The 26,946-nt window shown below is 45.1% G+C and overlaps 2 protein-coding genes across 5 annotated transcripts in view; one reads left to right on the forward strand and one right to left on the reverse strand.

Moving 5' to 3' along the window:
- Nolo (ADAMTS-like no long nerve cord) overlaps positions 1 to 1,083 on the reverse strand; it is a 176,191-nt gene extending 175,108 nt beyond the window's left edge. For all 3 annotated transcript variants that reach the window (XM_076812419.1, XM_076812420.1, XM_076812418.1), the window contains exon 1: positions 442 to 1,083. In XM_076812419.1, the coding sequence (XP_076668534.1) occupies positions 442 to 465 (24 nt within the window). In that variant the 5' untranslated portion in view covers positions 466 to 1,083. The remainder of the gene's footprint in view (positions 1 to 441) is intronic.
- Positions 1,084 to 20,702: 19,619 nt separating this feature from the next.
- On the forward strand, positions 20,703 to 26,292 carry LOC143368722 (peptidyl-alpha-hydroxyglycine alpha-amidating lyase 1). Of its 2 annotated transcripts, none has more exons than XM_076811736.1 (6): positions 20,703 to 21,321; positions 21,562 to 21,751; positions 21,828 to 22,457; positions 22,542 to 22,946; positions 23,019 to 23,228; positions 24,559 to 26,292. In XM_076811736.1, exons 1-6 carry the CDS (start codon positions 21,226 to 21,228, stop codon positions 24,765 to 24,767), a joined length of 1,740 nt encoding a protein of 579 aa, XP_076667851.1. In that variant the 5' UTR covers positions 20,703 to 21,225; the 3' UTR covers positions 24,768 to 26,292. The 2 variants fall into 2 exon arrangements, with proteins under 2 accessions (XP_076667851.1, XP_076667852.1); XM_076811737.1 differs by having other exon boundaries at positions 20,705 to 21,321; positions 23,019 to 23,123.
- Positions 26,293 to 26,946: the final 654 nt, after the last annotated feature.

The raw sequence follows: 26,946 nt of genomic DNA on the forward strand, positions 1-26,946 counted from the left end.
CGCGCCCAGGGGATCCCGACGGGAATCCAAAATCGGGCGACCCCTCAAAAGCGAGAAAGAAACGGAAAAGCGAAGAAGACTTCGCAATTCTGCCATTGGCAGATTAAAGCGACGCCGGTGGTCTTTGATCTCTGGCAAGAAGCAAGAAAAGGCAAGACGAGCGTGAAACGCGGGCATCCACGGCGCTAGGGGGTGACAAACCCTCCGGAGGATAGCGACTCGCTTTTACTGAAAACCTGCGAGTAACGGCGATCGAGTGAAGGAAGGAAACACGGATGCCTCGGAGCCGAGGGGACGAAGACGAAGAAATGAAAGAAGACAGCGTGGCAAAGACGAAGACTGGGGGGAAAAGGTAGCGCGATCCTATCCAAGGATACATACTCCAATCAGACGTCGCAGTCTGCGCATAGAGTACAGGAAAGATTCTTTTTGGTTACTCACGAAAATGAAGTAAGACGTCCTCATGGTCCCCGTCGTCGTGGCCGTCGAATCGGCAATGCTGTTGATCCTTGTAGCCTCCTCCTAAGCGCGTACAGTTATCCCTCGCTGCGACACAGCCACTCGGTCTCACACTGTCCCGTGAGCTTTTGTCAAAGATCTTCGGCTTCCCACCGCGTACAGGCTGCGCCCTCCAAGGAAGGTCGCATCGAGGAACCGGTCCAACCCTTTCACCGTGTCGAACCACGCCGCGGAGGTGTCTCACATTACATTTACAACGGGCTACACACTTTTCACCCTTCCTCGCGGTGCGCTTTACACATCGCCACTTGAACCGTATCTCCCGCCACGTGACTCCAAAGTGCGTTCCAGCGTGATTCGAGCTGCGAAAATAAAAAAAAAAACAAAGAGGAATGCAGGGAGAGCAATTAGAAACTGAGCACGTAGCCGCGAACTGCGAGACGGTCGGTCGACGTGCGTGCAACGGCCCTCGTGGCGCGTCGACGATTGCCGTCCGATGCGCGAGAATTCGCGACGATTCAGGGGGTTGCTGCAAGGGTCACACGATAGCACGTGCCCACGATACTGGCCGATGTCGTCCGGCCGAAGTGCGCCGCACGAGTGTCGGCCTTAACGTCTCGAAAGCGCTTGACGTTGGCGCCCGTGCGGCCAAGGTGGGGGCTGGAGGGGTTCGCGGAGAAACACAGTCTGCCCTTCCCCTCCTACCCATCTAACCAACGCCAACTCCAACCCTCGTTGCACCCCCACCGAAACTCCCTTACTCCGTCCCGCTCTCTGTCTCCGTTTCTCTCGCCCCCTTGTGTACCCACCGACCCCGCGACCACCCGCTTCGCGTTGGTGCCGAGGTTGGAATAAAGTGCTGCCGTAGGGGGTGGTTTGGCTGCGCGACCGAGGTGGGGTAAGAGTGGCGAGAAAGACGGCCACAGGGAACGGCTAGAGGGCCGAAGGGAGACGGCTGAATGTAAGCCGCGAGGTTCTGACGATCACACGCGCCCTACCGTCGAGTTCTCTTCATGTACGTCCGTGGATGCGTCCCTCTTTACGACGTTCTTAAATATGGCGATTGATGGACCTGGAGGATCGAGGATACGGCGATTGTTCGGGGAAATGAAGGGTGGTTGCAAGCCTCCGGGGATATGGGCTCGCTATACGAGTTACGCGATGCCATCGGAACACTCCTTCAAGGATTAAGCATGTCCTTGCTTTATATTAGGAGCTTGAATGATCGGCGTAGCACCGCGAATAATAACCTTTGAATATCAGGATTATTCGCTAGGAATATAAATTTCGCTGTCCTAATTGAATTGGAATTATCATCCCCTTTCTATCTACACTTCCAACTGCCCCCACAAAGTGACCCAATTGCATCTTCGTTCCTCCGTAATCGAGGCCAATTTACATTCCCGTAAAAACGGAAGGAGGCTACGTTGGATTAAACGAGCCGTTCGGGATCCGTGTTCAGTACGTATTGACATTAGCGACAGGTGGACTAGAAAAAGCGGCTGTAAACATACCGGGGGTGGCGTGTTTTTCCGCGTCGCATAACGGGCAGAGTTTTATAGCTCGACGAATTTCCTGATTTACCAAGGAAATATCTTTTGTGAAGCTAGCCAGGGGGGGGGGGAGGAAAGATGGATTCCGGTGACGGAGATTGAAGCTGCACCGATGGAGATTTATCGACGTTGAAAATCCAACGGGGGTAGGTAGCATCGGTATCCGGGACTATTATTTGAAAGCTTGTCAATGCGTCAAAAAATCGGTCAGCACAGAAATGATTACTGTCGTGTACCGCGGTGCGTTCGTTGTTTGATGAACGTTAATCGAAACGTTGACCCGGTTCACGTGTGCGTGTGTGTGTCCGCTTGTTTATGCGCACGTGTGCGTGACCGCGCACGGAAGCGCTCATCGAATCGAACGTCTATTTGTTCTACGTGCACACCGCGTACATGAGAAATGATGCGTGCGACCTCGGGCCATCGGCATTCCATCGTCACAACGTATTGAATTCTTCAACGTTTTTTTTTTGTATTTTTCTGACAAATTATACTTGGTAACACAAACTACAGCGTTGAACGCACCCACTATCTTTACATAACCAACTCAACCAACCACCCTATTCTCCGCACCCCTTTTTTTCACGGTTAAATGGCCACCGTTGAGGAGTTTTCCACGGCTTATCGGGTTTTCGTAAGTTCCTCCTGTATTGGCAAGAGTGTTTATGCCTAATTTGTTAAAGACCCCGACACTCGAAAATATTGAGAATAAACATTGCTGGAAGCGATTCGAGCGTCACCCATTCGAAGAGCTTTTCCTTAGCAAGCTACCCAATATGTACTTTAAATCGTATCTGTTTCTGGGGATTGCTTATTCCCAATAATTTTCAATCACCGTACGAATTTCTATAGCTTTCCTATCTGGAAATAACCGTGCGCCGTTTGTCCAAGAGAAGAAGAGGTCTTTTCGATCGCATCGATGCGCGTTGTTCAGAACTGCCCCGAACCGATAGGTATAACGCATGCTCAAGTTTCCACAGGACGTGTGCTCGATACAAGGCAAGGTCGCGTACGACACACCGGTACATCCGTATACCACTTCGGATAAGCCGTATTCGGACGATCGCCGTTTTAGATAAACGCGGTATCCGGATAAACTGGATCCCTCCGCGTCTCGAACCGAACGCGCACTTTGTGCGACGCTCGTTCCGACGTTTTTTCGTCGCTCTCTCTTATTACGAGGGGACATCTGCTCGGACGAATAAGGAAACCGTCACGATAGACACGCAGAAAGTTCAACTTTCTTCCCACGATTTCAACGATCATACTCATTGCTCGGTGATAGATTCCCACAGCTTTGAGCCATGAAAATGCACAATTGCGTTAAGATTTGTAGACGGAGAGGCAGATGTCCATATTGCTGAGACGTTTGCACAGAAGGTATACAATTTTTACAGACCAATTTCTTGTAAAACCGTCTTTCTCTTCCCGCTATATTTATTCCGATGAAAAGCTGCGTGTCACGGGCCGCGAATCCCAGTAACGGGGAAATGGAAAAGCGAATATTCAGGATGGCACGCCGGGCAACGACGAAGACAGAGAAGTTCCAGCGAGGGGCGGAATCTTGGCGTTAAAACTGCCTCGAAGTTTATTATTTCGGGGTGAAAAAGTTTTCCATTAATTTCTGAAGGGGGAGGAAGGAAATCAGAAAGTTTCGGAGTAGCTCCAATTATCGAATAAAAATGAAAATCTCATTATACAGGCTTCTCCCGCTGCAACGTTTAATAATATCAAACTTTGCGGAACTTCTCTTTTTTTCTACCAGAAATTACCTCGTTACACGAGGGGAGCGCGTGCAATTAGCGATAGCGGGGGAGGCGTGCACGCGAGAATTCGAGAACGGAAAACAACGAAGCTCGTCCATTCTTGTTTCGATTCGCACGAACGGTGGGCCCATCATTGTCGAGCAGAAGACAGTGTTTATTATCGACAATCGAGCTCGAATTAAAATTCGCCGATTTCTGCTTGGCAAACGTTGGGCCGTTTGCGTAACCGTTTCGCTCTTGGAATCAGTTCAAAAAGTAAATGGAAAGTCCTTCGCAACGTTTGAATATTCGCGAGAAACAGAACCAATGAAAAATAATGCAGTTTCCTTTCGGCTGCGTACGATCCGCTGGCAGGAACGTGTGTGCGGCGCACAAATAAATGTGTCCACGCTTTAGGCGCGACATTGATTTTTCTAGGAGCGAAGGGAGGGCTTAGCCTCGCGCGAGCGATGCAAACCGAATTCTACGTCGAAGCCTTGCCCCGCGAGTTGCACGCGCGTATAACCGCGCGCGTATGGCCGTGTCCCCTATGCAACTTCAAGCGGCTGTTTCGCGACGGATGAAAGCAGAATCCAGTGGCACGGTTTATTTTGTCCTGGCTAGGCGCACCAGCTACCTGCATCCTTTTTCCCCTCTCCTTTATGTTTATCCGCGTACGTAGTCGGAGAAATGGACGCGCGACGGTACACGCGTTACCTGTCCGCGTTATTCGCCTCTGCTCGAGTGCAAAATAAAACATCACGGCCGCTGGCAGAGAATTCGCGAAGAGACGGAAGATGAACGAGAAATTATGTCAATGTCGACTGGCGTTTTTCGGGGTTCGCAGGTTCCAGGGCGAAGCGCGATGTGTCTGATGAGAATGTAGTCCAAAGAGAAACAAGGAAATGGAGTGATTAGTAAGCTGATTGCGAGCCATAGATTGAATTTTCTATCGACTATTCTGCACCTCTGCAAAGTCTGCGAATCATTCTTTTAGTTATTAACCCTCTAGTGCATAAAATTTTAATTCAGTTGGAAAAATTAGACTAGTCTAATTCGGGGATGAAAAGACCAAATCCGATGTCTGTTTTCAATTTGGAGAACGTCTGGGCTCCCCAGAGCAGCCTTCTGTGTCACCGCCTTAAGGCGTGATCATGTAGCAAGTACAAAAAATGTAGTGTTTTTTTATATAAAATAAATACTTTATTTTTAATGAAAAACTTTGAAAAATGTTCAAAGAATTCTGAAAAAAAATTATGGGCGCCCAACTCCTGGATTAAACAGGTGCCCGCCTTAAGGCAGGCGTATGCACTAGAGGATTAAACTCTCACACAAATAGATGAATACCACCTCCGAAATATCCCACTTGACTACCCCTCGAACCATCAACGCAGAACCGTCTAAAATCTACAATTCTCGCGTCACCCTCGCCGGCATTCATCGCCATTCAAGCCGTCATCGTCGTTCGCCGCGTACACGGGGGGGGGGGGGTGGACAAGGACCCCCCTCTTCTTTCCCGCGTACGAATATAAAATTCTTCAGTCGCCAATAACAAAACGTCCCAGCCTGCCGCCCGTATTTCCGTCACGGTAAAATCCATCGACGATTTCTCAGCCGTCCCCGTTGTTCCCTGACGCGGGATCCTCGCGGGCACGAATCGATTGTCCTTGCGCGGGGGCGGGGGTGGAAAATTGATGCGGCCGTGGCGCGGGAGGACGGGAAGAATTCGCGACAAGCTAGACGACTTCTCTCCCGTAGACGTCGGGCCAGACCGCACGCGCGAATTTTCTGACAAATCGCGGCCCGGAAACCGTGATTTTAAAATGCAGCTGTTCGCGCACGTGCGCCGCATAAACGGCGACATTATACGCGACAAGGGTTGGCCGTGTGTGTCTTCTGTTCCGCGGTGCATAAAGCTACCAGGGGGCACGCGTGCCTCGGGTTTCGTACGTGAAACCAGCGGTGTGTCGCGCGCGAGACGCGACCGTGTGCAGGAACAAGCAGACGACACGGTCTATTGTTCATTGTGCCGCGATGGAAGCGCGCTCCAGGTCCCTCGTAAAAGGCCAGGCCCGCTCGCCTAACTGAATTTCCGCAGGTGATTTCGCTGAGCGCGAAACAGCTATAAAGATACAGAGCCACTTCTGTGCCCTGCAACAGCCAGATGCCTGAGACGTTTTGCAACGAGCAGAAGATAGAGGGGCCCGCTAAAGGCAAGTCAAACAGTGACCCTCTTTTGCAAAATTCACGTTTACCGCAAGGAGGGGAGATTGGAGAGCGCGATGGTACTTTCCTGGGCAATCTTCCCCGACGTCGATGCGGCGCGGCTAACATTTCGGATGCGTGGTCATAGTTTCAATGAAGTGGAGTGTTTACGTTGGAATCTTCGACCAGTCTTAGCTTTTTAACTCTGACAAAGGTCGAGGGGAAACATTTTCTCCGCCCATTTTTTACAAGAACGTCACTCACGCAAGATCTGCAGGAGCTTATTTCGAATTCTAATCTCTATTGTACTTGAATTTTTCGCAACCGCTCCAGCCATCGTAGCCACCGAGAAGATTCTCAGAGACCGATCAAGGATCATCTAGATATGAAACTAAAAAAGCCAGCAAGAGGGAGGCTGTAAAACGATTTCCGAGGGCGTCTCATAGAAACAGAAGTTAGCGTTCCTGGTCCCGGGCTATACGCGCGTTTATTTCCTTGGAGAAAAATGGTGGAAACGTGGCGGTGCAGAAGACTATACTCCATAACGGGAACACGAGGCGTTCCCCGGCCGTTCGTAGGAATCTACTTGACGATGAAAAGGATTTCAAGAACTCTCTTTTTTTTATCCACGTCAAAAATTAATTTCCACTGCCATTAAGCCCCGCTTTAGATTGAAAGAATGAACGGGGGTGGTCTTTTTTCCTATTCACGGGAACGTTTGACCGATTTGAGCCGTGAACATTGAAGCTGACGGCTTTTCATCGGGGGGGGGGGGCGTAACAACGACGAGAGAATATGAGATTTAAAAACGGGGCCGCGATGGACGAAAATTTGATAATGCACGCCTCGGCTCCGCGGCGCGCGTGCCCGCGACGATGAAGCTCGAGCATTCGCGCATAAGTCGATCAGACGCGCAAGCTACTTCCCTCCTTAATTACATACTGCTGTTCCTACTTCAACCGGCACAATCATGAATTTCAGATTAGACCAGAGCCGACTTGTACACCGGCTTCTCGAACATCGAGCCGACGGCTTTTGCGAGTCCGCGCGTCCTTTCGAGCGGACCGATACGTCGATAATTAAAAGTCGAACATCGGCGACGATGCCGGTCGAGCGGGATATATAATCGACGACGTTAAAGATCCGTGACAAACAGGGGATGGAGAGAAGCAACGACTGAATGCTAATATCGCGGCATAATTGAATTTACAATAGGTAGAAGCTTTCCATTCGTTTCGCATTCAAAGCTGTTTAATCGTTTAAGACGAGTCGCCCTGGCGTACGGGCCACCGGATGAAAACAGAAAAGAGATGAAGAAAAAACTAAAAGTGGGAGAGAGTGGTACAGATACCGAGGCACGCCGATTAGTTTCCGGGGTTAAAGACCCGACTGGTCTCAGAGAGTTCCCTTCGTTAGCAGAATCCGTAATAAAGGACGTCTTTTTTGCATTGAAAGCGTTTACTGTTGCCTCAGCTAGTCTCCCTGAAAGCCTGAGACCCACTTACGCGGCGAGACCCTTGAATTCGCTAATTAACGTGGCTGAGTCATGATGTCACCCGTCAGGTATACACGCGCTCTTGTAAAGGTCACGTCCAGCAGTGTGAAACACTTGACCGACACACCACGTCCAGGGCATTATTCTCGGCCGAGCTTTTCCACGTTCCCTTTGGTGTATCCTACGTTTCAGGTTGGCGCGCGGAGCAAGGGTACCAACAAGGCTACTGCAGACGATCGTAAAGCATACAACAGGCCGCGCCAAGCAACTCCAGACACCGTCGTATTTCTGGTTTCTCCAGCCGCGAACGCTTAGGCGTTCACCTTAATTCGTTCGTGCTCTAGCCGCCGAGCGTTGGTACCCGCGGAGACTCATCCAGCCGCGTCCCGTGCTTGTCTGAAGCGCTCCGTGGTCGTGGAACTTCTACCGAGTGCGAACCGCGGGGCTGTTGCCAAAAGTGACGCGTTACTTTCGCGCGGAACAATGGTCGGGCACGGGGACGATGGCTTTGCTTTGTTGAGCGCTGGATCCCTGCGCGAATCTTTCTGATTCTGGTCTTTGACTTGGAATCAGGGTAACTTTGGGAATAGCAATTCTTCAATTGAAAATTGATGATTACCATTATCACATCACCACGCACCTACTCGAAAGTAAGGGAAAGAATGAAGAACGTCTGGAATCTAGCTAAAGATTGAGAAAATTCCCTGAATTCGTATTATTAATACAAGCGTGCCTGTTGCAAATTCGACGCCAGCAGCTCTGCAAATATGCGGGGGAAAGTTGAGAAAGCTCGGCAGCCTGCACTGGCCGAAGACTAATTTGAACTTTTCCCCCGAAGTTTCTAGTGACAAATTATCCCCCGGCGAAAATGGAGTGCCGCTTGAGATTCAACGAGAAATTTTATTGCGTTACACTGCCTAAGACCCTCTTACATGATCGCGGGCGCGAGAGGGAGATCAGATAGTAACGTGTACGTGCGCGCGTGTGAAAAATGAAAGCTTTAACGATCACACAGGAACATACTACCGGCGGTAAATGAATTTGCAGCAACGTAACAGTCAATAATGTCGCGCGCAAACATCGTTACTTTGCAGTGCATTTGTCGTTACGCGACACTTTATGGAGGAGCGCGAACTGTTACACAAATATTTTCACTGCTGATGAAAATAAATTAATGTTCCCTATTGTACGCTTCGCCGGTCTCATTCGACGAGCCGACGTGACGCTCCACTTTCAAATGTCAAATATCACGCGATATTCAAAGTTAGACTTCGCCGGGGCAACCTCTCGACCCCGGGGTTTTGAAATTTTTCGTATTCATGCTGGAGAATATAAGAAAAGATGTCTGCATTAACTCAGTCGTTCTCCTCGAGAAAAGGAAACCCAATTATGGGGCGAAATAACGTTTAATATAGCACGAAATATGACATCTGAATCTTGAAAGTAGTTTGGAAGTTAAATTAATTTTAGTATAAATATGCAAATTCCGCGATACCATGTAGCCCACTTGGTTGGCAAAGTGTCAAGTAATTTGTCAGAAACTTTTACCAAGTATCGCCGGCATTAGCTATAACATTAATTATACAACCTGTAACTTAAAGTTTCATCGCCCTTTTTCCCATGTTCCGTGAACGCTCGACGAAACGACGGTGTTTTATTATCGAGCACCTTTCGTTAACGATACTCGGTCTATGAACAATTCAACTAGATACCCAATCTCCTTTCTCCTTCCTCTTTTTAAGCACACCTCAACCATTTCGCGAAATTTGCAGACGAAAGTTTAGCGCCCATTTTACTCCCGGGGGAAAATGAAACCCAAGAAATGGATCGTGATACTTTTCGATAAACGAACGCGTATGACTTAGATAGTGGTGGAAGTCAAAGCACGAAGCAATCAAGGGACTAGTTAAATCGAGTTCCAGACCAACACTGGCGTCTCCGTGTAATTCGACTTTGGCAAATGAGTTGCGCTGTTAACATAGCCTGTAGGCCGATAAATCGTCGCCCGATCGAATGTCTTATTCGTCGGCCCGTTGAGTTACGATTTCGTTTAAGCTCGATTCCCGAGTCGAAATCGAAGACAATGGATATTTTCGAGGCACGAGCGTCGGGCGACGCTACAAGAAGCCCTGAGGGTAGCAGAGCGTTCGCGAAAATCACTTGGCCGCTGTGAAACGGGAACTGGCCATGCCGCAGAGCAGTTTTCGGGTTAAAGATCTCGTTGGTGCCGCGGCAAAAAGTCGTGGCGAGTGGTGGATCGATGCCACAGCAGCGACAGCGTGGCTCCAGCCAGCAGACGTCGCCGTCCTCCCGCGCCCGCCGCGTATATACATCCGTACACACCCCCATACCCCTATCCACCCCATTGGCATTCCCATTCCAACCATCTCCTCATCTCCATCGCCGTCTATGTTCATCCCCCTTTCACGTTCCACTCCTTTACCTCCAGGGCTCCGAGAGCATCCTCGTCGCGCCCTCCGTCTCCTCGGCATCGGCCCTCCTCGTCCTTTCCAGCTGAACCACCCCCGCCCCGCTCGTCGTTCGCCCCTGGGCGCTCAAATACGGCTATGGACCAGCACGGCTGTACTTATGAGAATGTAACCCACATTTCGACCTAACGTTACTTCCGGTTCGCTCGGGAAACGTATTGTGAGCCGCGTTCAATGCCGTCTCGATATCTGTCACCGTTAATGGCATTATACGGGGGCCTGCGGACGAACACTCCGGTGGAAAGTTTTCGGTCCAGCCGAAGAGATGAAATTTCGCAAATTCAAAGATTTCGGAGGATGTAGCATGGCTCTATTCTTGACGGATGGATATTCGTTGAGCTATTCTACTGGCTACCTCACCGAGAGGTAGTACGAGAGTCTGTACGAGAGTCTCTCGAATTTGTACCTATAGAAAATACAGCACAACGAACAGGGTTAAGTGCGTCGCTCGGCGATAACGAAATTAATGGTATTCAATCTTAAGACGTGTTGGGGAGTAGAGTTACAAAGGGAGGAACGCGCAGAGCAACAATTTTGCAACACCGTCGCAGCCCTGTAATCCGATATACATTGGTCCGATATCTGCACGGTTGTTGCTTAATTTCGGTGCACGTGAACGTGCCTGCTCAGAGTGATGGCACCGAATACCATTCGAAGTTTCTATTCGTCCCTGGCTACTCTATTACGTCTATACCGTGTTCCTCTAGACTCCAGACGCATTGGGAATAGGAGTACAATCCGCATTCCCGGAATGTTACATCCGAGCACTGTCGCGAACACGGCCGTCTTATAAGGCTCGCTCAATGTTATCTTGCCTCGTTGCGACTGTTCGCCGAGAGAAAGTTACGATGCCGATTAGAAACGGAAAGGCTACGGACGGGGAACGAGAGAAGCCAATTCTTACCAAAGGATAGAGGGTAGGTAAATACATCAAATAAATGCCATGTAAACGGTATCTAATATTCCAAGTGTATAACGAGTTTTCACAATCGATTCTATCGTCGATGGACCGGCTTGTTTATCAGGGAGCCGCGATTACAATGCAATCGGAATCTGGCGCAGCGTACGCTCGCTACGGCTACACGGCAAATAAAACGGCGGGGGCGATGGACTCCAGCAATATGTCGGCAATCCATTTCTTAAATCTACGCGATTTGTGCCATGAAAGAATACAACCTAATAGCGGGAGCATTTATCGAAGAATGCAGCTCGTTCCGAAGGACCTCGTCTCCATTTCTACACGTCCCATTCACATCTCTTGCCCACCCCCGAGCCCTTCGTAGCCGACCCACCTCGTCACCCACCCCTGCGTAATGCGGTCATAGTACGTGCTAGGAAGTGTTCCACCGGAGAAAAATGTACCCCACATTCGGCGGGAATGTTATTTCAGAATCGCTCGATAACGACTGCCAGGGAAGGGAGATGAAGCTCGAACGTTCCAAATGTGCAGGTACTCGTAATGGGACGAAACTGTGCGGTGAGCGCGCAACGAGATAGTATTTAACGAATGAAATAACTGTATCGCTTAGATGAGCAGAATTGTTTTATTGAACGTTGTATCACAGGAACGAAGAGCCCAAGATTTCGCAGATCGTGGCGCTTAAAACTCCAACGGCAAAAACCTCTAATGTCACTTGAATTGTAACAATTGCGCCCTCGAGTGGTGTCGTTAACACCAATTATCATTTGTGCGGCCATGAAGTGATATACGTGGAACGATTTAAACCCTATTTAGCATTTAACGTTGCGCTAATGGTACGGAACGACTGTTAACAATCCCACTGGAGCATAATCCAGGATGTAAGATAGAGAAGAAATTGCGAAACCCCTGTCTTTTACCCCTTTCTTCTTCATAAATATACATGCCACCTCTCGCTACATTCCACGGGCCTGCTCGGCGCGATGAGTTTCTTTAGCGTAATAATATTCTTTTTCCTCCCTTTGTTCCACTTGCTCCTCCACTTGCGAGTGCCCTTGCACCCCGGCGAAACCGGTGGAGTTTGTAATTAATTTTCACGGCCTGGCAACGTGATATCAACCCTCCTCGCCTGCGTGCACTCTGTTAATCTCCGGACGAGAGAGAAATTTTGACCTTCATGGTTACCGTGCCAGCCAGTATCCGGAGTCTTTGTTCCCTCGCTTTATTACCGTGCAACTTAACGTGCACCGCAAGTCTTTCCGAGTTCAGCTCCGCCAGGAATTCCCTAGCCCCGTAAAGGCGGAGCCTCGCCTCTGATCCTTCGATTCGCCGCGGATTTGCTCAAGGGAGAATGGTTCCTTAAATACCTATCCGCGGTGACTTTATGACGAGAGCGGGTGAATTAATCGCACACGGATCCGAAGCATAAATGGGTACAAAATCGAACGCAGCCATTGATCCCTCATCTCCCCGCGACCTAAGTAATCCGATTTCATTACTGATCCCCTACTACAAACGAGACACTAATTGCATCAGCGATATCAGGTCTGTCCATTGTCCCAAGAATTCTGAGCCCTTCAAGACACCTGTTTCGCTCGTTGAGAGGATATTAAGAATATGATCGGAGAATCGTTCACAGCTAATGCATTAATAAGTTCGTTAAGTTATCGACTACCACGGTCGATACGTTCAAAGTCAAATTATTCTTCGACACTATTAGCTATATAACACGTATTAGAGATGACGAAGGAATGTGTACTTCGTGTAGTACCCGAATATTTACCCGAAGCGTCTACATCCATACCTAACCATTGATCCGTCCAGTCGTCTCGCGGGGCGAGTATTCTGTTGAATCGATACCCTTTAATCGCGAGGAGATCGTAGCCTGGAATTCAATGGAAAGGGGGATACAAAAATAAATTCTTTTATCGACAACGGCTTCTCGGGCGAAATAATGAATGGAAGCTAGATTTAAAGAAGACGGGGAAAGAAGGAGGACGAGCTGCAAATAGAAATCGTACGGTAATCTTAGCATGTTCTAGTACACTGACGTTATCTAGCCGGATCGCTATTTCGCGCCTCCCGCTCGGATAATTTATTATTGCAGCGCCGTTGCATGTGTTATCGATCGACGGTGAGTGCTTTTAACATTTCAGCCGAAGAAGGCGCAATTCTGGCAAGCTTGTTTCTCCGATTCCAGACCGTCGTCACGAACTCTTTCAACGAACATTCCGGCCCTCTATCCGCCCGTGTTTCATTCGAACTCACAATTTCATCCTCATCCTTTCATTCTTATTTTCTAATTTTCTTGCGAACGGAAACCCCGTTTTGCTGCATCCCTTTCCAGGCTCCTTCTAAAGCTTCTCAGTTCTGGCGTGAAGGGAGAATTTGGAGAATACGGTGCATCGATGTTCCGAAGAAAATTTCCACGAAGCTTACGGACATTACCATTTTGTCGGAGGGATGATTGCATAAATAATATTTGCCAATCGTGTGCTGGCTTTCCATCATTTAAGTATCCCCACTAGTTTGACTCCACTTGGGAGTTAAGATCTCCGCTGTGCCAAAAGAAGCAGATCGTTTAATTTTTCATCGCATCCCTAAGAATTCACCCATTATCCAACAAGTTCCACAAAAGGAGAATCGCATCCCTTTACGCGGTTTCACACGAAACGCGAGGCTCGTTCTTCTCTATTACCATCGCGAAACACTTTTGCCTCTTTCCCCTTTATCCTCCACCTCTTTCGTTTTCATGTAGTTACCACACAACACACGCAAAAGCGTTAAATCATTTCGCCGTTCTATTTCGTCGCAATCAGACTCGCGAATGCCTAGAGTTCTTTCACACGGATATTTTAACGAACGGGAGTCCCACTGACGCTCCCGTGAGTTCTGCACTTCCTCTTCCACCTTCCCTTTCGCCCCATTCGCCCACAACATGCCACGCTTGTTTTCGCATTTCCAGAAGAATAGAGCAGAGACGCAAGGGAAGGAAAAGCATCGACAATCCTTTCAGCCCCCGCGGCTAAAAGGTTAAAAAGCGGAAAACCGAAAACTCGATAGACGTGCACGGGACGGTATCTGCTCGAACATCTGTCACAGATACGTGTCGAACGACAGACGAGATTAAAGAAATCTCGTTGCATCGCGGAACGCTTCCTTTTTCCAACGCGGTTGGTGCGTTTATCCCCCCAACCCCTCTATTTTATCCTGGCTCTGGCAAATCGAATAAATGGATCGCGGAGGAAATATTCGTCGCCGAGTTTGAAGGTGTAATTTCGGAGCGTTTACCTAACGTAACGTGTTTCGAGAGGAGGAATCTATAAAATACGAAAGAATCACGGCTAACGTTTGTCACGGGGACAGAAGCGGACGGATGTAACGAGGGAATCGAGAATTCCGACCATTGGAACCGCGCATTCATCGGTCTAGACCACGGTGTAATAGACAGGTGTTCTGACTCCTGTTCAGAATGTGTGACTTTTTCGTCCTAGTTCTTCTGGCGGCCGCTAGATTGACGCTCAAGGAGAAAAGGCTGACTTTTTGCGCAAAATACGGCTAATAGCTCTACTACTATAATCACATAAATGCATGCATACATGGATTTCTTTACACGACGCCTCTCGCGACGGCCAGAGGAATCACACAGAAATCGGCACACAAACTCGCTGGGGTAAAAGTGCTGAGTCAGAACACTTGTCTATTGCGCCGTGGTCTAGACACATGGAACTAATTTTAGTAATGCCTCTTTTTCGAGTCCAAGTATACCAATAGCAAAATCGACAGCTTTCGCGTCAGTGAAATGCGCGATTGGCTCTGAATGTGTCAACACCGTTGGTTCTACTAAAAGAAAGCCCGAGTGGTCTTCCCGCAGAAGTGGACGCGAGCCTTTCACGGGAGGAAAGGAGAGAAGGAAAAACGTTGAGATATAAGATAAAGGGCTTCCACTCTGTCAACTTGTTCTTCGTCAAGTTGCGCCATCGAAGGGGACACGCGCCGTTGGACATCGAGTACGATCGGTCCTGGACAACACCGGCCGCGATCCGTTTCGTCTATTTTCACCCCCGCGATTGTCCCCGCACAACAATACAGGAATCACTGTCGTCTGCAGCGTAAGATGAGAACGCGCGAGGGAGGCCTGTGTCGATTAGGGCAAAATCGAACACGCAACCCTTTCCCAATCGCGCCGAGGGATAAGTACCATTGTCGAGCCTCGACACGGCAGTTCCATGAGTCTTGCCAGCACCGGATATAACGGCAGAGGTGTCAAAATTCTAGGCTCACGAACAATGAGTATAACGGTACAATGGTGGAACGCGAACATGCTGTATAAAATATCTGGGAAGCATCGATTCCCGTTAGACGGCGGTACAAATTCATTGAATTTCTTGAACGTATGTGTTTACCACACGTATCAGCTAAATATTAGAGCTCCGGCGCATGTATAGAATTTACCACGGTAATTCTGACTGGAAGCCCCCTGAAGAGTTGAATTGGTATATGGACACGTACAGAGGAACAAAATGTTCCGGATCTGAATTCTAATTTTCAATATGTTCGTAACTACTACGACTACAATGCCGAGTATCCTAAAGGTTCGTCTAAAGTTCTGACAACAGGAAGCCCCGAGGGAGAAGCGTGGAGGAGCATTATCTGACCACTAGAAGCAACCGTTCATTCGTTTCCTCGACTAGAAAATCTATTAGACAACCACGATGATTCACAGCCCCAGACAATGAAACTCGGCGACCGCGTTCGATCACGAGACATGTAGAACAGGAAGTTTAATCGTAAGATTAACCCTGTACGTATTATGAAAATGGACCCCTATAGGTACGTAATATGTCTGCGTCGGGCTCAACAATGTAGTTCGTGACATAAAGAGCCTTTATTCGTGTCGAATTCTTTGAACCGAGGCGACATCAAGGGTAAGGTAGAGAATATCGACGATAGATTACAGCGCGGGCCACAGGAGAGGCATTCTATGGGTTGTGTAACTAGAAGGAACTCGTAATTTGTAATAGTTCGTATAAAATGGTGTGCAATTCGCGATGGGTAGAAAGAACAGTGGGTCTCTTTTGGTTCGCATTAGCAACCTGCTGTTCTCAGCATGGCGAGAAAATTGTTTGCACGAGGAGGCAACTGATGGGCGATACTGATTTCTAAAACAGCGAGTATAGTTGTCCCGATAGGATTTTTAACTTTTTAATGTTACTGTTAATTCATTTCGATGTGAGAAAGAATCTATGATAAGAAATGAAAAACCTAAATCCCTGCCACTCCGTGTGTTTGATACACAGGTAAAATATGTAATTCTAATCGCGAGGATATAACAGATCCATGATTTGATTCCTTTTAAGGTTTCGGTATCATTAACACGCTATTCATGAAGCACTAAATGTCGGTAATGAACGCTGAATACTGATCCATGAATCGGGGGAATGATACGAACGATACAAATCGACCAGCAAACGCGATAAAAAGAACTTCATCGGCAGAGACTATAATTTATTACCGGTATGGGATGTATAAATGAATAATGTAAGAATCCGAGTTTAAAGAGTGCAACGAAAAATTATATGAAAATCTGATTAAATTACTATGGGAAAGTTGTGTCGAATGTGGTGTAAAAAATCTAATCCTGAAAAATGTGCTGTGATAATAGCAAAGTACAAAATGAAACCCGTGGTGCCTTACAACGGCGGGGAACCCAAGCACGTATTAAAGCAAGGTCCCGACCACAGACGAGGTATAGGATAGACCTATCACCTTATGGATGATCGTGTCACCACCCAAACTGTGTTACCGACCCATAATTTGAGGCCACAGACGATGTATAGAATAGACCTATCAAGCAATGTATTTTTGTGTCGCCGGTTTAGGGGGTCCTAGGACCCCCTTGCCATTTTAGTGTCGCATGCAACGTTACCGGTGAAGTCTCAAAACAGATTGTAACGCTACGCGTGGTAGAAACTAGAATTAAGCACGAGTAAAACTAGTTTATGTTTTGAGAGTCAATGCCCGCGATTTACAAATGTTTCTGTTAGAGTAACAATTTAAAAATCGTCTTATGAACATATTTCGTTCAACGGAAGAGAACGGAGGAAGAAAATAAAACGATATCACATTCGTCTTTTAACCTTGCTGTCCAATTCCGGTTTATTTAACGCAAAACAAATTTATTTAACATACAAATTTATATAAACAACAACATTATTTGTGGAAGACATGCTTTCATGATGTAACGTGGAATACCTCGCAAAGGAATTGTAACTTTGTATATTTCAATAAAATGCTGAAGCAGAGAGGACTTTAAAAATTGTGAAAAACTCAACAGTTCCAGTATCTCGCTGAAATATTCCAACTTGCACTTATTCTTCCATCTTAACACTATATTCGTGTTCTGGGGTTCGGTAGGAACAATCGAACAACATTTTAAGTTACACATTTTATTCTTACATTCTACCATAGTATTGCAAGTTAAAGAAATTCTTATATACGACTAGAATATTTGACAATCGCAGCCATCGGCTCGGTTCTCACCGATTACCAGGTCTCACCGCGAGGAGGTTGCTGCGCTTGGAGACCCGTAGAGAGATAGATGGAATCAAAGTTCCATCGATCTCCCTGTACATGAAGCCTACTAAACCAAAGAGATGGATGGAAACAAAGTTCCATCGATCCCTTCGGTTTAGATATAGAATCTAGGGAACTGCCAAGCAATCACTCGATTAAAAGAAATTCAGGAAAGAAGGAAAGGCGAAGGGTAAGCATGAAACAAGTATTGGACGGCGCAGTTCCTACCACCCTGCTGTCCAAGTCGAAAGGGAAAAGCGCTCGGCGCCTCCCAGACGATTCCTGTTGCTCCGATGCGACTCGTCAGGAGCAAACACTTGACCTGACTCAAGCCGTCCAACACGGAGATTGGGTAATCGAACCGGGTGACTTACGCAGGCAGTGTACCAAAAGGTGCACCCCCTACGCCCGAAACTTTTCCCTTTGGACAAGAACACCAAGGGATGAAACTGGTCCACCCATACCGTTTCCATGCTCAGTCACTTGCTTCCGCAAACGGAAGCAGCGGTAACCTCCTCATCACAGATGAGGAGCCAATAAACGAACAACAAAGTTAATGATTTAGTGACTGCTTGGCAATTTTACATGGGACCTTAAATACTTCATACTATAATAAATTAGCCTAGCCTACCTTAGATGTCTTCTTTCACTGTCACTTTGCACGATCACTTTTCACTATCACTTTTCACTAGTCTCTTTTTAAATATATCGTGTTATTAACTCCATTCCCCGAGTAACGGTGAACCTGAAAAGCTGAAACAATCAACTACTATATGTTAGTAACGGTGTGGTCGGCCTGGAAAGAAATTAAGGAAAAGCTTATTGAGTTGGAGACGATCGAGATAATTTCGACCAACAGCAGAGCACGCACGAGCATGCAAAACCACCGCAGAGATAAGTACTTGAAGGAAAGAGCAGAGAATGTAGACCCATCGATGAGATGCATGACAGAGTGACAGAAGTCACAAAAAACCATCGAAGACATAGACGAGATGAAATGAATCAGGGAAAACCATCGAAGACATCGACGAGATGAAATGAATCAGAGAAAACCATCGATGACATCGACGAGATGAAATAAATCAGGAAAAACCATCGAAGACATGAAATGAATCAGGGAAAACCATCGAAGACACCGACGAGATGAAATGAATCAGAGAAAACCATCGAAGAAATTCGCGAAAATGAAATAAATCATTTAAACCCATCGAAGAAATGCATGAAATAAAATAAATAATGCAAACCCATCGAAGAAATACACAAAATAGAACGACTCGCGCAAAATTCTCGAAAGTATGCATGGAAATAGGACAGATGATGGAAAACGACCGAAGAAATCAGATTTGACATTCGCAAAACAATAAAATTTTAAATGACTTACCGAACCCCAAAATTTCATCAGCACCAAGCGAATAAACGAACCCAGGCCAGAGGGGCGAAATCCTGACCAGGTCCTCAGCAAGTTCAGCAGTTCCGAATGGTCCAGGTGGCTCGGCAGCTCCGGGGGGAGGGGGAGGAAGAACCAGGTCCCCAGGAAGTCCAGTGGATCCAGGTGGCTCGGCAGCTCCAGGGGGGAGGGGGAGGAAGAACCAGGTCCCCAGGAAGTCCAGTAGATCCAGGTGGCTCGGCAGCTCCAGGGTTCCCGGAGGTCCTTCAAGTCCGGAGGACCGACGACGACTGAGTACATGAAGATCTGTGAGCTGCTCCTTATGTAGACTTCGAGGAATGATGTCCCCCGATCAAAACAAGGTCGACGGTTAGTTACAATTGCGAAATCCAGCGAATTCTTCGGCAAAAATGGATTTTCGGCTAAAATATCCATTCCAGTGGCTATTGCTGTGACAAATAATGTTAACAACATTTACACTAACCGCCCAGTATAAATTATTATTAACTATAATCGATAGAACTCGAGATATCAAGCAATTTGTAACATTTGGCCTTGGATTTGCAAATGATTTTCTGCGCCGACTGAATTCTCTTTTATTCTCAATGTTTAATCGTTCGATACATTAATGTTAATGCTTATACATATCACGTAGTATTATTTATAATGTATAAATACGTTTTAGTTGAACTTAGTGTAAGTGAATAGTTGCAGGAATATTTGGAGAAATATGAGTGAGATACTTGTTTCTCCCCCTTAGTTATTAACATCGGCGAAGTATAGGCTAAAACGATAGACCTATCACCTTATGGGAATTCGCGTTCACATCACTAACACGTAGAGGCACGGTACTCTATGAAACACTTTTTGGCAGGCACAGGCACTGACTCTACAATCGCAAATCATTTTCTGTTTTTAAACATCCTTCAGTTTCTGAAAAAGTCTTCTAAGTAACGGGTATATCTGAATGGAATCCTGTTAAATTAAAAGGCCTCCCACATGATCCAGTAATCGATGAAATTGATGCGCGAATTGAGAAATCACGAGATAATATGCACTATGCCATGCACACACTTCACTGAACCGATGAATTTCTCAGGGCTAGACAAACTTTTAAGACACTCATGCATCATGCAACTTTCTGCGAGACTTTTAAAATTAGATTTTACTGTAAATTTCAGTGTTGGCGGCAAACGGAATCCAATTATTATTACTTCACTGGAATGATTAAACAGTGCATTAGAAACTTGTGGGAATATCAGTAACAGCGTGAATTTTTAATGGTTTTTTTTTTAAAGGGTTCGCAAGGGTACGCAAAGTGCTAATAAACAATGTCATCTTGCAATTTATAGCTTGCACGGGCTTTGAAGAAATGCCATTTCTGAACGCCATAGTGTCTTGATCCACGAAATGGATTTTCGGAGAGAAATCCGCGTGAGTCGTTGACCAACCGAGCCAAAGCATACCGTAACAAAAGCCTACCCTCTTATGTCAAACTCTCTCTCTAAACAAGTCACACGTATACAAGTACGCAACACCTTTCAGCATTTCAACACATTTCAGAGTAGTTGCTGAGTTGGACGCTGTTCATGAACAGAGGTCGCTAAATTCAGTCCTCAAATTATGGGTCGGTAACACAGATTGGGTGGCGACTCGAAGTCCCATAAGGTGATAGGTCTATTCTATACCTCGTCTGTGAAAATACATTGCTTGATAGGTCTATTCTATACCTCGTCTGTGCCTATACTTCGTCTGTGTCCCGACCTAACTTAAGGGAAAAATTACCGACGTAAGAGCACATTTGAAGACAGATGAATACAGTGAAACTTTGCAGGCATAAAGATGAAAAGTAGAAGAGAAAGTCTGCTTGATCTGTATAATATTTGCCTCATGAGTTGTATCTAATACGCACTGTCTAGAACACAACTAATCTCTGGAAGAAGTAATCAATACTCTAAAATAGCATGGAGCACGAGTTTGAAAATTCGTTCCAACGATCCCGAGTTGCTTTAACGCTTAGATACGATATTTATGCGCAGCGTTATCTTTCATTATCGTCAGTAACAGCACGTACAAATGTGTTTCCAGCAACTCGAATATTAATAAAAGAGAAATAAAGATTAGGATAAAACTTCTTCGTAGAAGTACACTCGTGTACGCTAGACGTATTCTGCTGGTTTGCCGTCAGATGGCTATTTGCATTCCCTGTTGCATACGTCAGTGAACATACGCGTGGCGTTGAGGGAGTTTCAGGAGTTTGAGATGACCCATATCTCTGTTCGGCTGCTAATTTCCTAAGGAGTATATCATGCAATGTGATATAAATTTCAGTGATTAAAGGCATTCTCGATGAAGTAGCGTGAAAGCATAGGAATCTAATGCCTGTGGAGTCTAAAAATGATGAACATACAACATGACATTGCCTGTTGCATTTCAGTTTTATTTATTTTAAGCTTTACCAAAGCGGATTGCCAAAATTATATAAATCTTCAGGTAAACAGTGGCTTTAGAAAGACTGGTATAAAATTACTTATTGAATTTTATAGAAACATGACAATTTTAGTGTAAATTAGTTTAGATACTCCCAGTCTTATCCATTTGAGACTGAACTGGCATTTTGCTTTACTCCTTATTGGAGAATTATTCATTTCAATCACCCGATACATTTTAGATAGGGAAGCTGAAATTTCATTTCTGGTAGCTCGGATAACAAGGATGTAATTATTGTTACAGCATAGAGAGATACGTCTGCCAGAAAGGAAGTTTGCTTTCAATGAATACTCAGAATATGGTGATAACGATGACAGAAGCAAAGGAGCTATGGTACCACAATGGAACGTAATGCCTGTATCGTATCACAACGGACGTATACCAAAAATTACAACAGATTCTGACGCGCGTTTCACAGATGCTTTTGATAAAAGTAAGTAGGAGTGTAAGATTCCATCGGGAGATATCTAACATAGAGCCACATGTATTAAGATGTCCTTAATGTACAGATATAATATGGGACTCTCACTGGGCCAATGATTTGAAGTTTGGTCAGATATCAGCAGTCTCCATAGACCCAGATGGTAACATCGTAGTATTTCACAGAGGAACACGAACCTGGAGCAGTTTAACATTTGATACAAACAATAAATTCGATTCGAACAAAGGGCCCATTCGGGAAAACACTATAATTCTTTTAGATAAATTTGGGAGGAAATTATTTGAATGGGGTGCGAATATGTTTTACTTGCCGCATGGTTTAACAATCGATTTAGATGGGAATTATTGGCTTACCGATGTCGCCATGCATCAGGTATTTAAATTTGACGCCAAAGATATAGCGGCGATGAGAGATCAGCAAAAGCTGAAGAAGAGGGAATACAACCGAGAAGCGACGTTTCTTGATCATCGTGATCCCGATAATTCGTTCGAGAAATATCTTCCTAAACCGTCGTTGAGCCTCGGCGAAGCTTTCGAACCTGGCAACGACGATAGACGATTTTGCAAACCGACCGCGGTCGCTGTAATGAGTAACGGTGACTTTTTTGTCAGTGATGGCTACTGCAATTCTAGAATTATTAAGTTCAACGTGAAAGGGCAAAAAATTCTACAATGGGGCCGATCTTGGGAAGGAGAAGGTATATTTCCATTCGTCGTGTACTCGTTCGAAGAATAAGAGTGTAACTTGAATTAGGATGTTACGAATGTAATTATTATTGCAGGAAGAATGAACGGACAAGCTCCTCCGTCATATGCATTCTGCATACCACATGCTTTAGCTCTTGCTAGTGAATTTGACTTAATCTTTGTGGCCGATAGAGAAAATGGCAGAGTTCTATCTTTTCTTACAAACGGAACATTCCATAAAGAATATAAACACCCTGCGATGGGTACAAAGATTTATAGCGTAGCATACGCTAAGGAAAGGCTATATTTGATCAACGGCCCCGATGCAAATAACGTACGCATCCGAGGATTCGTTCTCGATGTGAATTCGGGAGATATACTATCTCAGTTCGGGCCTGAACAGAAAATGGGCAGGCCGCACGACATCGCTGTCACTGAAAATGGATCCGAAATATATGTAGTGGAATTGGACATACACACTATCTATAAATTTACGCAACGTAAGCTGATGCATTGCGCAAAGAAACGTGTATGCCTGTGAATGCAGAATTATTCCCGTCTTCTCCTTGCAGATATAAATGTGTCGATGACAGCTGGAAAGTCAGTGGTACGCACAAACTCTCATCACGAACCTGCACCTTTGACGGACAGTAACACTAATAACCCTTCGACCGGAGGTACTACAACAGCAACATTAGTCTTATCCCTTGTTACAGCAGCAGTCATTTTTATTGCCCTCTGTGTAGCAATTGCTGCAGTTGTAGCAAGATGTCAAAAAAGAGGTAGATTGTTTCAGTATGATGAATCTGCTGTTGAATTCTCAAAACTAGTCGAATAACATATCGATTTGACTAATTTTGGGTTGTTAAGCAATAGCTGTGCACGCATGTCCGATTAGTTTAGTCAGAACCAAGCGTTACGTAGTGAACTTTGTCGAATGTAGTCTAATTTTATTGATCTGTCATTTGCTATTTAGCGAAGCGTAAACTTCTTAAGTGGCTAATAATGGAAGGAAGGGCGAATAATGTTTAGAGGATTCGAAATTCTCGAGAAATCTGCTTCTTTCTTTCTTAGCTCCCTTAAAGGTTATTAACTCTCTCGCTGCAATGAGATTGCTGATTTACAAGCTTTTGTACTGGCTTTGCACGCGTTTCATGCACCATAATGCTGTTTTATCATTTAGCGAGACAAATTACAATATATCTGTGGAAAATAGTTTTAGATTTAGGCCAGTACAAGAGGACTATGTATAAATATGCATTTAATGTAGTCACGTGGTTAAGTATTATTTTAAGTTTTACTCTTACGCCAGTCGCATTTATGATTTTCACAGATGCTATGAATACTATCGCTATATCACGATATTAGTATTTATCCTTCCTATTCCGTGCGGAAGCTCTCGCGGTCTCCCATGGGAGCGGATCAGATCTCTCGTTATCAAATTCTGACTAAAGACTTAAAAATCTCCCTGTTAAACTGACATTCCGACCGCCCTTGCTCGACTTCCATTTTAACAGTAGAGTATTTAATAATTTATGTACTTATTCTGTAAATATTATTTACAATCTCCTGTGATCGCACCAGTGTATAAATATCTTTTATTTATAATTTTATTGTCGAACTTTGTACTATATAGAAAACCGAATTGCTTCATGATTTTTACATTGGGAATTTTTCCTCGAGATTCTTTACAATATTTCTCGCGCCTACTCAGTCTGAGATGTTGCATCTTTTATGTTCTACCTCTTGTACACGATCAGATCATTTATTTATTTTGGATGTTCATAACTTGTAAACGAAAATATACGTGTCTTCATTTCAACCATTGTTTTGGTTATTCCCCTTGCGTATTACCCTACTTAACTTAGCTAGCTTTCGACGGCGATCGCGTAAGTATACTTCTATTAGCGATGATAGTGCACGATGCTTTAAAACATACTAGTGGCTAAGTCTCGGTGCCATTTTGTCCTCGTCATGCTTCTTTTCGCCACGATCCACGATCGCGAACGAAACACGATGATAAACAATAGAAAGAGGCGACGCCATTGCTAATCGAGCTCGGGTGGTCATATTCTATGAAAGTTTTCTAATCCCGATTATTTTTACAAACAGGATGTTTATTAATAATGCGCAAGAGAATGCGCTGGGAAGCTGAGAGGCGAGAAAACTTTAAGCTCTCGAGTCTCTTGGATGGCAGAAGGAGCAAAAGTTTCAAGATATTGGAGAAGCGACCGAACCCGCGAGACTTTAGCAAGTTGAACACGGAACCGGAGACCTCGGAGGACGAGCATCCAGAGAATAGCTTGACCAAAGTCATTTAACGCGCCAATCACCCTTGACGAGCCGAAGCACGCACGATTTATTAAAAGTCATACCTCGAGCTCCGACATCTTAATGCGTTCCTTGACCGAGGGCAAGTCGACGAGTCTCGATGCCACTTTCCGTGCAGATTCAAATAAGCAACGCCGTGACGATGATCCTGTAACGGCTCGAATTTCGATGATTGCGGATTCCACGTCTCCTGATCGTTGCCTTTTGACACAAACACTCTCACACATCACCGACTCTGTTGATTATACGTAATTACTTGAATTATACGAGATCAATGTAATCGAACGGATTTATAACGCGAGGACTGAATGCAGTACCGATTTACATCGTCGCGTTCCGATTTATAAATTCGCGAGCTCGTCGATTTTCCAAGCTCAACCGACGACGGCCGAAAGTACACGAGCGCGACTGTTTGAAATTTGAATCCACTGTCGCGTTGAGCGCGCGTTAGCTTTTAATTCAATTCGATTTTACACAAAGTATTTACTATTATACGTTTTCCCTTATATTTCAGAGGGGATATATACTGATATACGATATATGTGTGTGTTTTAAAGTAATACTTAAGGCTGATACTAGTTTCTAGTTGTTCAATTAATTGGATATTGGATTGATCACGGCCAGGTGGTCGTTTCAATATTCGTTACTGTGACAAAGTATTTTTCAACTGCTGCCGATACTTCTCCAATCGCTTTTCAAACGATTATGTTCGCGTTTTTGTAGAAAGTGACATTTGACTTGAAAATACCAAGAATGTAATCGCATAATCCTTAAGAAACTGGGAGTCTTTTTATTTCTACTTCGGTTTCAATCAACTCTCACGGTGAATCGAATTACTTATTTTCTAATTGCTTTGGGATCAACAGGTGATATGTAGAAATCACGAACTATCACGTTTATTGAAAATATTGAGACGATAAGACGGATGTATCAAATGTACGTTTTGAAATTTCAAAGGATTAACTCTAAGAACATTTGTCTCGGAATGCTATAATTTACCTTCTAATAATGGCCTTGCAAATGACACTTGGGAAGTGACCAAATATGTGCTATGTGTACTATCTGTCAATATCTGTTTACAAATCGTATTACGAAACTATATATTGTAACGCGTTAACATATCCCTTTGAAGGACACAAGGAAAAGTATTTCGAAATCTGTGTTTCACTTTCAATGTAATCGTATTCTTATCGTTGTATATTTAAGGTTTAACGATTAACATTCAAGCGAATGTGTCTGACGAAAACAGTATTTTCCTAGTACCTGATGATGACTTTCTTAACTTCAAATGCATTCAATTCTGTGATGTACATAACTGCGACTTATATTTACTCCATTCCCTCTACTTTCTCCTTAATCTGTTTTCCATACGAATGCTGTAATTTAGTTGATAAGTTAACGTACTTATGTAATCCGTTTGTTGTACGTAGCCTCCTATACAAACATGATATATATGTACCCGTGAACATGGAAATGTATATTTTCAAATAAAAATGAGTGTTTGTACTACCGTAAGCATTCGGCCAGAGGTTCTCGTTGCATCGTAACACGAAGCGTTTGACTTTTTGATAATGATTTATTTTACACACTTAGTTGCCCTCTATACACAACTATACAACGATAAAAATTAAAATTCTTCTATTTATCACTAATTAAGGTCGTCGACGATAATGATCTGTGTTAAAGATGCGATAAAGTCAGTCCATTCTTCAGTGACACATTCGATCAAGTATGCTTTATTACTCCCCAAATCGCGCGGCTCGAGAAAGAACGCTCCGAACGTCAAGTATTGCAGGATATTCACGCAAATCCATTCAGTCGGTATCAAGCGCGGCATTCCGACATATTCGATCGGCGAAACTATAATATTACCAGGACCACGCACGGAGATGTTAAATAAGTGTCATTGTTTATCGCGTGTCCCACAATAAAATTCCTGGGTCCACTCGTGCCCACGAGTTCGCAGTGGCCGATCTTATTTAAATACACGTATAAAAATGTGCGAGTCGCGTAGCGTAGAAAATATTGCGCGGAACAGAGCTACAAGGAAAGAACGAAGAGCGAAAGAAGAAAAACGATCGAAGTCGGCTGGAGTATAAATTATTTCATCCCGAACACAAAATCGCACCAGCAGGATGAAATTCCGAGGAAAAGACATCGTCACCTCTC

This window comes from Andrena cerasifolii, chromosome 5 (assembly GCF_050908995.1).
Source record: "Andrena cerasifolii isolate SP2316 chromosome 5, iyAndCera1_principal, whole genome shotgun sequence".
Classification (NCBI taxonomy): Eukaryota; Metazoa; Arthropoda; class Insecta; order Hymenoptera; family Andrenidae; genus Andrena; species Andrena cerasifolii.